Source organism: Cetorhinus maximus, chromosome 16 (genome assembly GCF_964194155.1).
Source record: "Cetorhinus maximus chromosome 16, sCetMax3.hap1.1, whole genome shotgun sequence".
NCBI classification, from domain to species: Eukaryota; Metazoa; Chordata; class Chondrichthyes; order Lamniformes; family Cetorhinidae; genus Cetorhinus; species Cetorhinus maximus.
In genome coordinates, this window is record NC_135894.1 from 33,603,740 (window position 1) to 33,617,087 (window position 13,348).

General features: G+C 47.1%; 1 protein-coding gene across 1 annotated transcript in view; it reads left to right on the forward strand.

Annotated features, from left to right (window-relative positions):
• Positions 1-8,765, forward strand: part of LOC144692056 (uncharacterized) — a 46,696-nt gene extending 37,931 nt beyond the window's left edge. The window contains exons 12-13 of the mRNA XM_078560614.1: positions 6,913-7,160; positions 8,218-8,765. Coding sequence (XP_078416740.1) covers positions 6,913-7,160; positions 8,218-8,313 — 344 coding nt within the window. The 3' untranslated portion in view covers positions 8,314-8,765. The remainder of the gene's footprint in view (positions 1-6,912; positions 7,161-8,217) is intronic.
• The last annotated feature ends 4,583 nt before the right edge of the window (positions 8,766-13,348 follow it).

Here is a 13,348-nt window from a genome sequence, read left to right on the forward strand (position 1 = left end):
GGACTTTTAAGAATTGATTTTGTCCGTTATTCTATGAAAACTGTACCTGATGTATGTACATTTTTTTTTTAGCAGTTTATTTAATTTTTAGCCTGTACCTTTTTAAAAGCTGCAAGCTCACTGCAAGATAGTACACAAAAGAAATAAGTTGCAGGTAGATGACTGGGATAAGAATTTCAGGGAGTTTCCCCAATCTCCCAGGATAATTTCAACATAAAAACATTATGAATTGATAGTGCACATTGAAGTTAATAAATATGATCTGATAGCCATTACAGAGACATGGCTGCAGGATGACAAGGATTGGGTCCTGAATATTGAAGGGTATTACATGACATTCAAGAAGAATAGAAAGCTAGGTAAAGGTGGCAAGGTATCACTGTTAACCAAGGATGGCATTGATGCAGTAGTTAGAGATGAACGTGGTTCAGGAGATCAGGATGTAGAATCAGTTTGGGTGGACATGAGGAATAGGAGGGGAAATAAGTCATTAATGGGAGGGGTCTACAGGCCCCCTAACAGTTACCACAATTTAGGACAAAGTATACAAGAAGAAATATTATGTGCTTGTGATAAAGGGACGGCAATAATCATGGGTGATTTTAATCTACATATAAACTGGATGAAGAGTTCATAGAATGCCTTCGCAATAGTTTCTTAGAGCAGCACATTCTGGAACTAACCAGAGAACAGGTTATATTAGACTTGGTATTGTGGAATATGACAGGATTAATTAACCTCAGAGTGAAGGCATCCCTAGCTAGCAGCGACCACTATATGGTTGAATTTTACATCCAATTTGAAAGGGAAAAGAGTGGGTCTAAGACAAGTATTTTAAACTTAAATAAGGGCAACTATGTGGGCATGAAAGCTGAGCTAGCTGAAGTGAACTGGGACATGAGGATAGATCAATAGAGAAGCAGTAGCAGATATTTAAGAAAACTCAGAATAAGAATATTCCTACTAAAAAGAAAAATTCTAAGAGGAGGATTCACCATCTGGTGGTTAATTAAAAAAGTTAAGGAAAGCATTAAACTTAAGGGAAAAGCATATAACTGCATAAAGGTGAGTGGCAGGTCAGATGATTGGTCAGAATATAAAGAACGGCAGAGAATGACTAAAAGGTTAATCAGGAGAAAGAAGTTAGAGTGTGGGAGGAAGCAAGCTAGAAATGTATAAACAGAGAGTAAGAGTTTCTACAGGTAATTAGAAAGGAAAAGAGTAAGTAAAGTGAATGTTAGTCCTCTAGAGAGTGACAGTGGGGAGTAGATAATAAGGAAATGGTGGATGAAATGAACAAATAGTTTGCTTCTGTCTTCATTATAGAGGATACAAGAAACTTTCCAGTAATAGCTGTAGAAGGGAGAGGGGAACATGGTGAAATTACAATCAGGTCCTGGTGGATTACATCCTAGGGTCTTAAAAGAGTGGCTAATGAGGTAGTAGATATGTTGGTGTTAATTTTCAAAATTCACCAGATCCTGGAAAGGCTCCATCAGACTGGAAAGTAGCAAATATAACCCCTCTATTCGAGAAGGGAGCAAGGCAGAAAACAGGAAACTACAGACCAGTTAGCTTAACTTCTGTTAGATTCGATCATTAAGGAGGTTGTAGCTGGGTACTTAGAGAAACTCCAGATAATGGGGAAGAGTCAGCATGGTTATGTGAAAGGGAAATCATGTTTAACCAATTTATTGGAGTCCTTTGAAGGAGTAACATGCGCTGTGGATAAAGGGGAGCCTGTAGATGTACTATACTTCAATTTCTAGAGGCATTTGATAAGGTCACATCAAAGGTTATCACAGAAACTAAAAGCTCATGGTGTAGGGGGTAACATATTAGCATGGATGGAAGATTGGCTGGCTGTCAGAAAGCAGAGAGTATGCATAAATGCATCTTTTTCTGATTGGCAGAATGTGACAAGTGGAGTTCCACAGGGGTCTGTGCTGGGGTCTCAAATTTTTATAATTTACATCAATGCCTTGGATGAGGGGAGTGAAGGCACAGTAGCTAAATTTGCAGATGACACAAAGATAGGTAGGAAGGTATGTTGTGAAGAGGACATGAAGAGGTTGCAGACGGATATAGATAGGTTAAATGAGTGGACAAAAAATCTTGTAGATGGATTTTAATGTGGGAAAATATGAAATTGTTCACTTTGGCAGGAAGAACAAAAACGCGGAGCGTTACTTGAATGGAGAACAGCTGCAGAATTCCAAGGTGCAGAGGGATCTAGGTGTTCTAGTGCATGAGTCACAAAAATTTAGAATGCAGCTACAACAAGCAATTAAGAAGGCTAATGAAATGCTATCCTTTATTATGAGAGGAGTTGAACATAAAAGTAAGGATGTTATGCTTCAGTTATACAGGGCATTGGTGAGGCCGCATCTTGAATATTGTGTGCAGTTTTGGTCTTCTTATTTAAGGAAGGATGTAAATGCATTGGAGGTGGTTCAGAAGAGGTTTACTAGATTGATACTTGGAATGAGCGGGTTGTCTTATGAGCAAATATTGGACAAACTGGGCTTGTTTCCACTGGAGTTTAGAAGGATGATGGGTGACTTGATTGAAGTATATAAGATTCTAAAAGGTTTTGATAAGGTGGATGTGGAAAGGATGTTTCCTCTCATTGGTGAGTCCAGAACTAAGGGGCAACTAAGGGGTTTTAAAATTAGGGGTTGCCCTTTTAGGACAGATATGAGAATTTTTTTCACTTGAGGGTTGTGTGACTTTGGAACTCTCTGCCACAAGATGGTGGAGGCGGGGTCATTGAATATTTTTAAGATGGAGGCAGATAGATTCTTGTTAGGCAAGGGAAACAAAGGTTATCAGGGTTAGATGGAAAAGTGGAATTCAAAACACAAAGAGAGAAGCCATGATCTTAACGGTGGAGCAGGCTTGAGGGGCCGAATGGCCTACTTCTGCTATTTCTAATGTTTGTATGAAACACATTTTACTCCACTTTTATGCTAGATTATTAGGGCTTTTATGGCTCTTCCACTGAAATTATAGTAGAGAAGTGAAAGTGAACCCATGTAAATTAATCCTGCCATGTGCAGTCTCAGGTAAAGCAGGGTTACAGGGCACGGGGGTAATTCGTCCACAACATACACCTATAATTTAGTCCCCTTTTCAAGTTATAGGCCCCGATATATATCGTGACAAGATCATGACAACCAGGAGGAGGATGCTGTACAAAAACAGAATTACCTGGAAAAACTCAGCAGGTCTGGCAGCATCGGCGGAGAAGAAATCAGTTAACGTTTCGAGTCTTCATGACCCTTCGGCAGAACTGAGTATAGTTAGGGGGATGCTGTGATGGTTGGTGGAGGCGTCAATTTCGTACTCGGGGAACCCAGAAGTACAGGTTTCCCTCTGGTCCTGTTGCATTTACCCATCTCCCACAACATTAGCCTTTGATCTCCCTCCCACACCTGCCCCCGACCTCTTCCCCCCGCACCGACCCCCACCCCGACACCGGCCTCCGACCCGCCCCCCCCCCCCGGACACCGGCCTCCGCCCGCCCCCCCCCCCCCCCCCCCGGACACCGGCCTCCGACCCGCCCCCCGACACCCGACACCGGCCTCCGACCCGCCCCGCCCACCCCCCCCCCCCCGACACCGGCCTCCGACCCGCCCCGCCCACCCCCCCCCCGACACCGGCCTCCGACCCGCCCCGCCCACCCCCCCCCCGACACCGGCCTCCGACCCGCCCCCCCCGACACCGGCCTCCGACCCGCCCCCCCCCCCCCCCCCCCCCCGACACCGGCCTCCGACCCGCCCCCACCCCCCCGACACCGGCCTCTGACCCGCCCCCCCGACACCGGCCTCCGACCCGCCCCCCCCCCCCCCCCCGACACCGGCCTCCGACCCGCCCCCCCCGACACCGGCCTCCGACCCGCCCCCCCGACACCGGCCTCCGACCCGCCCCCCCCCCCCCCCCGACACCGGCCTCCGACCCGCCCCCCCCCCCCCCCCCGACACCGGCCTCCGACCCGCCCCCACCCCCCCGACACCGGCCTCACCCCCCCGACACCGGCCTCCGACCCGCCCCCCCGACACCGGCCTCCGACCCGCCCCCCCCCCCCCCCGACACCGGCCTCCGACCCGCCCCCCCCCCCCCCCCCGACACCGGCCTCCGACCCGCCCCCCCCCCCCCCCCGACACCGGCCTCCGACCCGCCCCCCCCCCCCCCCCCCCCCGACACCGGCCTCCGACCCGCCCCCCCCCCCCCCCCCGACACCGGCCTCCGACCCGCCCCCCCCCCCCCCCCGACACCGGCCTCCGACCCGCCCCCCCCGACACCGGCCTCCGACCCGCCCCCCGACACCGGCCTCCGACCCGCCCCCCCCCCCCCCCCCACGACACCGGCCTCCGACCCGCCCCCCCCCCCCCGACACCGGCCTCCGACCCGCCCCCCCCCCCCCCGACACCGGCCTCCGACCCGCCCCCCGTCACCGGCCTCCGACCCGCCCCCCCCCGACACCGCCCCCCCCCGACACCGGCCTCCGACCCGCCCCTCCCCCCCCCGACACCGGCCTCCGACCCGCCCCCCCCAACCCCCGACACCGGCCTCCGACCCGCCCCCCCCAACCCCCGACACCGGCCTCCGACCCGCCCCCCCCAACCCCCGACACCGGCCTCCGACCCGCCCCCCCCCCGTCACCGCCCTCCGACCCGCCCCCCCCCCGTCACCGCCCTCCGACCCGCCCCCCCGGATACCGGCCTCCGACCCGCCCCCCCCGGCGCCGGCCTCCGACCCGCCCCCCCCCGGCGCCGGCCTCCGACCTGACCCCCCCCCACCCCCCCGGGGATTTTCCATCACTCCTCGACTATGACCTGGTGCTTTAGGGCTACCTTCCCAACAGCTTCCAACCTTGGGGGGAGATCAGAGGCCAGTGTCAGGGAAGCTGGGATGCTAGTGTTAGGGGCAGATCAGAGGCTGGTGTTGGGGGAGATCAGGGGAAGATCAGAGCCCAAGATCCGATTTACATTTTTTTTCCCTCAGTTTTCCTGTCGCAGCCATTTAAATTGAGAGTCAGGAAGCTGTTGGGTAGGTAGGCCTACAGCCATCAGGCCATGTTCGAGGAGTAATGGAAATCCTCGGATGGGTAGGAGCAGATCAGAGGACAGTGTAGGGGGGGAAATTAGGGCACAGCGACAGGATTGGATCGGAGGCCGATGTCGTGGTTGGATCAGAGGAAATCAGAGGCTGGTGTCAGGGAGATTGGAGGCTGGTGTTGGGCGCGATGGTGGCTCTGACATTGCTGGGGCGATGGTGATCGGATCACAGGGAAGATGGCCAGTCGCAAGGGTTGGGAGCAGAGGAAGCAAGTTAGCTTGGGAGGCCTGGAGGAAGCACTCTCCTGGCAGCTCAAACATTCTGAAAAGACACTTACCTGCTGGATCCTGCAGGCCTCACCTTCCTTCAACTGCTGGCTTTCCTGAGTCCCAGGAAATTCAGGGACTCAGCTGGAATGTACTGCCTGGGAGGGTGGTTGAGGCGGGTTGCCTCACATCCTTTAAAAAGTACCTGGATGAGCACTTGGCACGTCATAACATTCAAGGCTATGGGTCAAGTGCTGGTAAATGGGATTAGGTAGGTAGGTCAGGCGTTTCTCACGTGTCGGTGCAGACTCGATGGGACGAAGGGCCTCTTCTGCACTGTGATTCTGTGAAACCCAGTCAACCAGTATTAAATTTAAAATGGATGTAAAGTCTGAGGGACAGAGCCTCCTAAGAATATTTGAATGAGTGGCATGCTGCTGGTAACACACTGCTCACCCATGGCCAATTTTCACACCCCCCAGCAAGCCCTGTCCTGCCTCTGTTAAAACCAATGTAGACAGGTTCAAGGCAGTTGGGTTCAAATTTGAGATTTCAAATGTTTACGCCCTGCCTGGTCCAAACCCTTTTTGGGCAATTAAAATTCACCCCATATCTTCTGTCCTTACTTTTATATATTACTTTGATTGCGATTGTTAGAGAGAGTCAACTAGCAAATCTTACTGCAATTTTTGAAACCGAGAAATTAAGTTGGTTGGACCACAGAGGAAACCTCTGTGCTACAGGCTGAGGGGCTGAGACACAAAACATGCTATAAGCATGCAGGAGGGTGAAATTACAACATGACATGTTTCCTCCATTATAAATGCGTACGTTAAAATCTTAATGAAATTGCACATGTAGGGTGATTTTGATATGTTATTTATACCGTAATTGTAAAATGTTAATGCAGAAAAGTGCCAAAACTATGTCAATGGGAAGTGAAGTTTTTTGTATATAGGATCTGTTGCGCAGAGCTAAGATTTCTTAACGAGAAATGGAGAACTATTACACATTTAAGAAAATTGAAGCAATATCTGGTAAGAGCATGCTTGTTTTGTTAAAATAGGAGAATATTTTGAACATGAATACTTCCCCTTACACTGATCTTTCCATTTCAATTCCTCACTGCTTATTTGGACAGAACCTGAATTATAGATTTTCACAAACTGAAAGATTTTCTATTCATTCATTCTACCAAAATAGCCAACAGTAACCCCAGCCCATTCACTCATAAAACTCCAAGGGTTACCAGTAAAAAAAAATCAACTGACAATAGTGAAAATATCTCCTTGAGTTTCTTCCCAATAATGCATAATCCTGAAGCAGGCAAGTAGCAAAAGTGAACATCTATCTCTCTCCCTTTAGTTACATATATCAAAAACATACATTAACTTTTCCTTGCCTGTCCCACGTTAACTGGCATATATACTGTGTTGAAAATAAGCTGTGAAATATTGTCCTTCCAATGTATTCTTTGAGAAGAAAGAATTGAGCACAGAGGCCCGCAGGAGTCTGTACATACACCCTTATGTGCTGGTGGAGGTGGATATTCATTTATCCTATACTCATGTTTGTTTCTCATCAGATTGGATAAAAAAGAACTTCAGTACATTTGTACAGCAAGTGGGGGAAGGTGTTCACAAGCCTGTGGTCGATAAGCTTTTTGAGAAGTGTCTGAATAAAGAGGAAGTCAGTAACATTTCATCAAAAAGAACTTGCGAAGAAAAGAATCGGGAATTGCTGAGAATAATACTTGGCAAAGGTGAAACCACCTCTAAAATGTTCCTTGCCATTTTCTGTAATGAAGATCCGTCCAATGAAATGACTAGAAAGGTAAGTCAAGTAATATAAGTTAATTTTAGTGAATAGTTTTTGTAACTGTGGTTATTTTCTCTAATTCTATCACAAACCCCATTGAAAGACAAGTATTGGGTGTTATATTGACCTATGACCACTGGGATTTCATTGTTCCAAGAGCAAATGGGATAAATTTTAAGATTGTCCATTCTCTGCTTATGAGAGTACAGATCAAAGAATCATGTGTAGCAGTCAACACACTTGAAATGAATTTCTGTTTCCATTTCTGCACTCTTTCAAAGCAGATCCAGATACTATGGAGTGATGTTTCATAATAGTAACAATGATTACTTCATTCTCTGTAGATCATAATCCTCAACATCGAAATTTTATATTAGCAAGGACCTAGATCTTGTTGTTCTGTTCTAGCTGTAATAGAGTTTTGATATGCATATTTTATTTTAATTCAATTTCTGCAGAAGGTCTACATACGCCACTTTAGGCTTGGTTGCCAATCAGTTACTAAAGATTTTCTCACTATGAAGTAAAATAACAAAATTAAACTGAAGTGACAATTCTCTCAAAAGGTATTCCGCTACCAGAACTAACAAAAAAATGGACCATTTCATGTCGCAGCTGCTGTGGGAACACTACTGTGTTCATTCAACCACTCAAGGGGTCAGATTCAGTCACATGAACATCATAAGTTGCACTCAAAACCTTTGTTTGCATGTCTGTCATAAACAATTATAGTCAAAGAACAATTAATTGTTTAACTTAGCTAAGTGTAAGCTAAGTGTGATTAACTGAAGCCTTCTGCTACTGAACAGAGATAATCAACCAGGCAACAGTGCCATAATTGTACTTCCCACAAATGAAAAAAAACCCAATAACGCTGAACTTGATAAACCACAATCAGCTACAAGGTTGACACTGACAGTGAATTTGCAATTAAATCTTTCAGTTAAAATGTATAGCTAAAATTACAAATTCATTGTGTTCCTAGTGTTAAAAACATTGATGCTTTTGAATCTCATTGCAGAACTTGAAACATTTATCATTATGTCAAGTCATTATTTTCTCTCTCTTACAGGTTCATACTGAATTAAATCTCAGATTCCCCACAGAAGAAATGGATTCTCCTTCAAGTCCGAACCCCTGGAATTTTGACTTGTTGACTTGGGATTAATGAGTGACTCAGGACAATTGATGAGTTGGGAACGAAACAGAATTTTGAATATATTGCATGCAATTGCATTCAATGATGCTGGCAAGCATTTTTTTAAACAAAATGGGAAAGTAATAGTTTTGCTCCAAACTGAATGACTCTGATGTTCTTAAACATTTTTTTACAAAATGCATTTCGGTAATTATGTACAAGGCTACGAAAGAAACAGGAAGATTGCACAATTTTAACATTGTAAATTTGCAGCTATTAACAAGCGATTTTGTACTTCCTCTAAAACAGTCACAGCCGGCAGCCATATGGTCAAATCCGGTATCTTTTATACCCAGACCCTTTATATATTTTCATGTTTGATATTCCTGTACAATATCAGAGATAATTGTCATCACAAAATTGTAAAGTTATTTGTTTTCAGTCTATTAATTTTATTTTTACAATAAAGGTTAATCATCTGTGGTATGTTTGATTATTGTTCATTACTCATTTATGTTTCTCATGAGGAATTGATTTGAGAAATGTTTCTCAATGCTAAATAACCGGGAAATGCTGCAGTGACATTCAGCTGAACTTAGGTCTGCCAGTGCAACATGATAGATGACAATGGCATTAGATATTGTATGATTATTGCAAAATGCGTTATGATGGAACTGGATGACATAGTAAATTAACATATCAGGGGCAGTTTGCAACTTTGGCCAGGGTGGAAAACTAGTAGTAGTAGTAACTCAACTGCTCTGAGCAACTAGGGGACTGATTATTCTTCTGGGGTCCGGAAATGGATGTTGGAACTGTTTCCAGGTCCTGATCCAGTAGTCAGAGGCCCCAGTTTTCATGGAGGTAGGCTGTTAATGGACTGGAGACAGGTTGGATTGTCAATTAGTGGTCGAAGGGGCAGGAATAGATTTGGGACTGAGCAAGCACAGGCCCAATTTATACTGGCCATGACAGCCTTACTGTGGCTGCCGTTCTTCTGGTTCAGATCAGTAGGAGACATGGAGCAGGAAAGGCAGAGGATTGGAACCCAGGGTAGCGCTGCCCCTTGCTTTGCAGATGCCAAACTGGAGGTCCTCCTTGAGGCAGTGAGGGACAGAATGGTGGCTTTCTGGAGGGTGGCAGGAGAAAGCCACTGTCTCAAACCAAACTGACCTGGATTGGGGTGGTGGAGACCGTGAGCACATGGGGTATGGTCAGGAGGAATTGGGTGTAGAGGTTCAATGACTTTATAGGCTCTGGCAAGGTGAGTGTAGTACTGATTGATGCCTCAGGACAGGCCTCTGGGTATTCAACCTCTAGCAAACAGTCCAGCTGAGGAGCCTGAGGATATATGCATGGAAGGGAGTCTGTGCACAGGTCACTTAGTAAGCCCTCCAGAATGGCTCAGGCAATAGTGCTGCTGAGGATCTGCCAGCATTGAAACATGTAACTTCTAATGAACAGGAGCAGCTGGTATTGGCCATAGTGGCCAGCAGTGCCTAAAAACATTCTGTTTTGACCAATGCAGCAGAAAATGACTGATAATGACAAAAAAGCGCTGATTGGAGGAGGGGTTCCCATCCTACACATTGCCAGTGCCATGGAAGAGGGAGCCATGGACATTGCTGGGCTGGCTGGGGAAGACATGATGGGAATCACTGGTGGAGAGGTAGGAACTGCAATGCGTCGATGAAGGGGGTATAGTGCACTCCAGCCTGTCGGACAGCATGCTAAAGACTCAGCAATGCAGAGGCTTCTGCTCTTCAAGGCTAGTTCTCATGTGTTTCCTACAGGTTCAAATGCCTGCAAAGAGACGAATGCTGCCAGAAGAGACCTCGGAGCAATTACCACATCTTACAAATGCATTCTCCACCAGCACAGTTACAGTCACCTCAATAGGTCCTTCCGCACACAAAGATAGGGTGTCATTGGCTGATGAGCACATCGCTACTGCGTAGTTGTAGACAGTCCCCCTCGAAGGAGGGAGGACAGACATTGTCCTGCTCAGCTGGGCACAGACGCATAGTCTCAGGAGTCACAAGAAAAGAGGTTCTACTTAGATTGGCAGCAGTAGATGTGCTCCCACTTGTCGGAGTTCAATGAGACATTGCAGGGTCATGGACTTAGAATGGAGGACTCATCTGCACTGCCGTGGCTCATGGCATTGAATGCATAAGCTCCTGCATGGAGAGCCATATGTAGCAGCATGTGGGGAACTACACACTGATGTACACAGGATGCATGCCACACCATGCAGCTATGCAGCTGACAGTGTCGCTGACAGTGCAGTGATGTCAGGAGGGAATGCCAGTTGCAGCCCAACTTGTATTCCCCTCCAGCCATCGAAAGTATCAGTCAAAGGTTGAGGCTATCACTGAGGAGGATGAGGGTGCCACCCCTCATGGGATGCTATCATCATCATCAATGAGGGACGATCTACGCAGCAGGGCACAGTGATGGAGGTTGCCTCTGCAATAAATCCAGTACAGCAGCCTTTCTGTGACCGCCACAATGAGAATGGCCACTAGGTGCATCTCAGACGCAAGCAGAGACAATTGAGCTGACTACCTGCTTCACGTCCAAGACCACAAGGGGAGCACCACAAAGAAGTGGCCAAGAGCAGAGGCCACCGCATCAGGCGAAGCACTGATTGGGTCACTGGGGTTTATTTCACTTATAAATGTGCACTTTCTGGGTGGGATTTTCTGGCCTGCCAATGGCCGACATTGTCGCAGGCGGGTCGGGAAAATTTGGCCACTCTCCAAATTTTCCCGTCCTGACTGTGACGGTGCCCGCCACTGGCAGGACTGGAAATTCTCACCCTTTGTCTTTTGGAGCACCACGCAATTATTGACACATGAAGCCAGACATGTGAACCTCCTTTTATTAATGGCAGGACAGGAGAAGAGGAATGAAGTGGTGAAGAGAAGTAAGAGTCTTTGCACCAGGACAGTAAAACCTCTGCACAGATATACGTCATTCATTGGCAGTAGAGTGGACCTATTTCAGGCTGTACCTTCAATGGGAGAGTTCTCACAGGCAGTTCAAAGTGAGTTACAGATCTTGCCATCTTCCAGGGTTAGAAGGGCTGATCTGAAACATGCCTGGATCAGATGATCCCTGATGTTCAGATAATCCTGACGAGACCCTTGCGGCCCTCTCTGGCCCCAGATACCTCCCTGTGTAGGCAGGACAGCTCCATGTTCTGCACGTTCATCCTCCTCTCCCTCCATCACTTCTACATCCTGGTCCTCTTCTTCCTCCAATGAGCTGCATCGAGCTAGCACTTCACTATCATGGGGAGGGGTTGGCGTAGTGGTATCGTCACTGGACTAGTAAAGACCTGGGTTCAAATCCCACCATGTCTTCAGTTGTAGTACCTCTGTAGTGCCGTCTTGGGGCCTTGTACTTGGGGCAAGTAGCCATCTCTTCAAGGGATATACAAAATACTTAAGATGCTGGAAATGTGAAATAGGAGCAAAAAAAGCTAAGCAGGTCAGGTAGCATCTGTGGAGAGAAACAGAGTTGACATTTCAGGTTGAAGCGTACATCAGAATTGAAGAAATATAGAAATGTAAGTTTTTACAGCCAGTGGAAAGGGGGAGGCGACAGGTAGAACAAAGGAAAAGCTCTGTGATAGAGTGGAGGGCAAGAACATTAAATAACAAGAGATTTTATAATGCAACAGTCAAAGATGGTGGTAATGGGTATAGTAAAGAAACAAAGGTTGTGTCCAGATGAGGTATGAATAGCTACGTAAAAGCCATCTGAATGCAACATTAAGGGGTAAAAGAAAGATGAAGACCAACCCAGCCAAACAAAAAAAAAAAAATGCACATAATACAACATGGAGGTGTGGTGGCCTAGACAACTATAGAGAACCCATTTAGTGCTAAAAGGGTTAATGGAGAAGTTAGAAGTTGAATTAAATGCCTAGGCCTAAGAAAAAAATACTGCAACCTTGAAGAACAATACCATCTTGTCTGACCACTGTTGTAGGATGAGACCTGAGACATTCCATGTTGTTCTTTCTCAGGCTGAATGTAATCAAAGTTGTGATAACCAAGTGCGTAAGCACCACATCTGTTGTGGTGGGAATGGAAATTTACTAAAATATGGATTGATCAGTTAACTTATGCAAATAAGCGGATTGAGTTGTGCAAAATTTACTGATTGGTTGTAAAATGCTTTTAAACAAGTGTTCGTGTATTCTGCTTTGAGACGGTACAATAGCTCTCGATGTATTGTTCTCCCTTGTGCACAAGTAATAAATGGGGTTTCTACCTATTAATGATGCCTTGGTGTGATTAATCTCCGCCAGTTTCTGGAGGTTCCACCGAGATGACTAACCCCTAGGGTTGGGTCACGGAGCGCCAGTGTTAGGACCTCACGGTTCAAGGACTCCTCAGTCCACGGCAGCCCAATTTGGGCTTCTGGGGTTCGTTGACCCGTGATCTGCCATTGCCTGCCTGTGGCTGACTCTTAGGGTAAGTCATCTATTTAAGTGTTTAGGAGATTAGTTGTTGCGGTCCGGGACCGCTTTGGCCAGAGTGTACTCAGGGTTGGAGCCCTGGAGTTTAGACTTAGTTTAAAGGTGTACTTGGGGTTGGAGCCCCCGGAGTTTAGATTTAGTTTAAAGGTCTACTCGGGGTTGGATGCCCTGGAGTTTAGTTTTAGTGTATACTCGGGGTTGGAGCCCCTGGAGTTTAGTTTTAGTTTTGGTATATACTCGGGGTTGGAGCCCCTGGAGTTGGTACTGAGTGTGTGGGTGCGTGTTTGCGGTTCGGGGCCCGGGACCCCTTAAGCGTGTGAGTGGACTGATTGGTGAAAAGTACCTTAGTAGTTAATTGGGGGTCGAGGACCCGCCAAGGACTGGCCTTTTGTTTTTTTTTATTAAATAGAAAATGGGTAATATGGCATCAAAGAAACCCCAGGTTCCCCCTCCAAAGGGAACCCCAAATGCTTATATGTATGTCCATTATGGACCTGGAAGTGTCCAATATGTTTCTGAATGGGTTAAGTGGACTCAAGGTAAGGGAGAGAGCTTCCCACCAGATGGAACTTT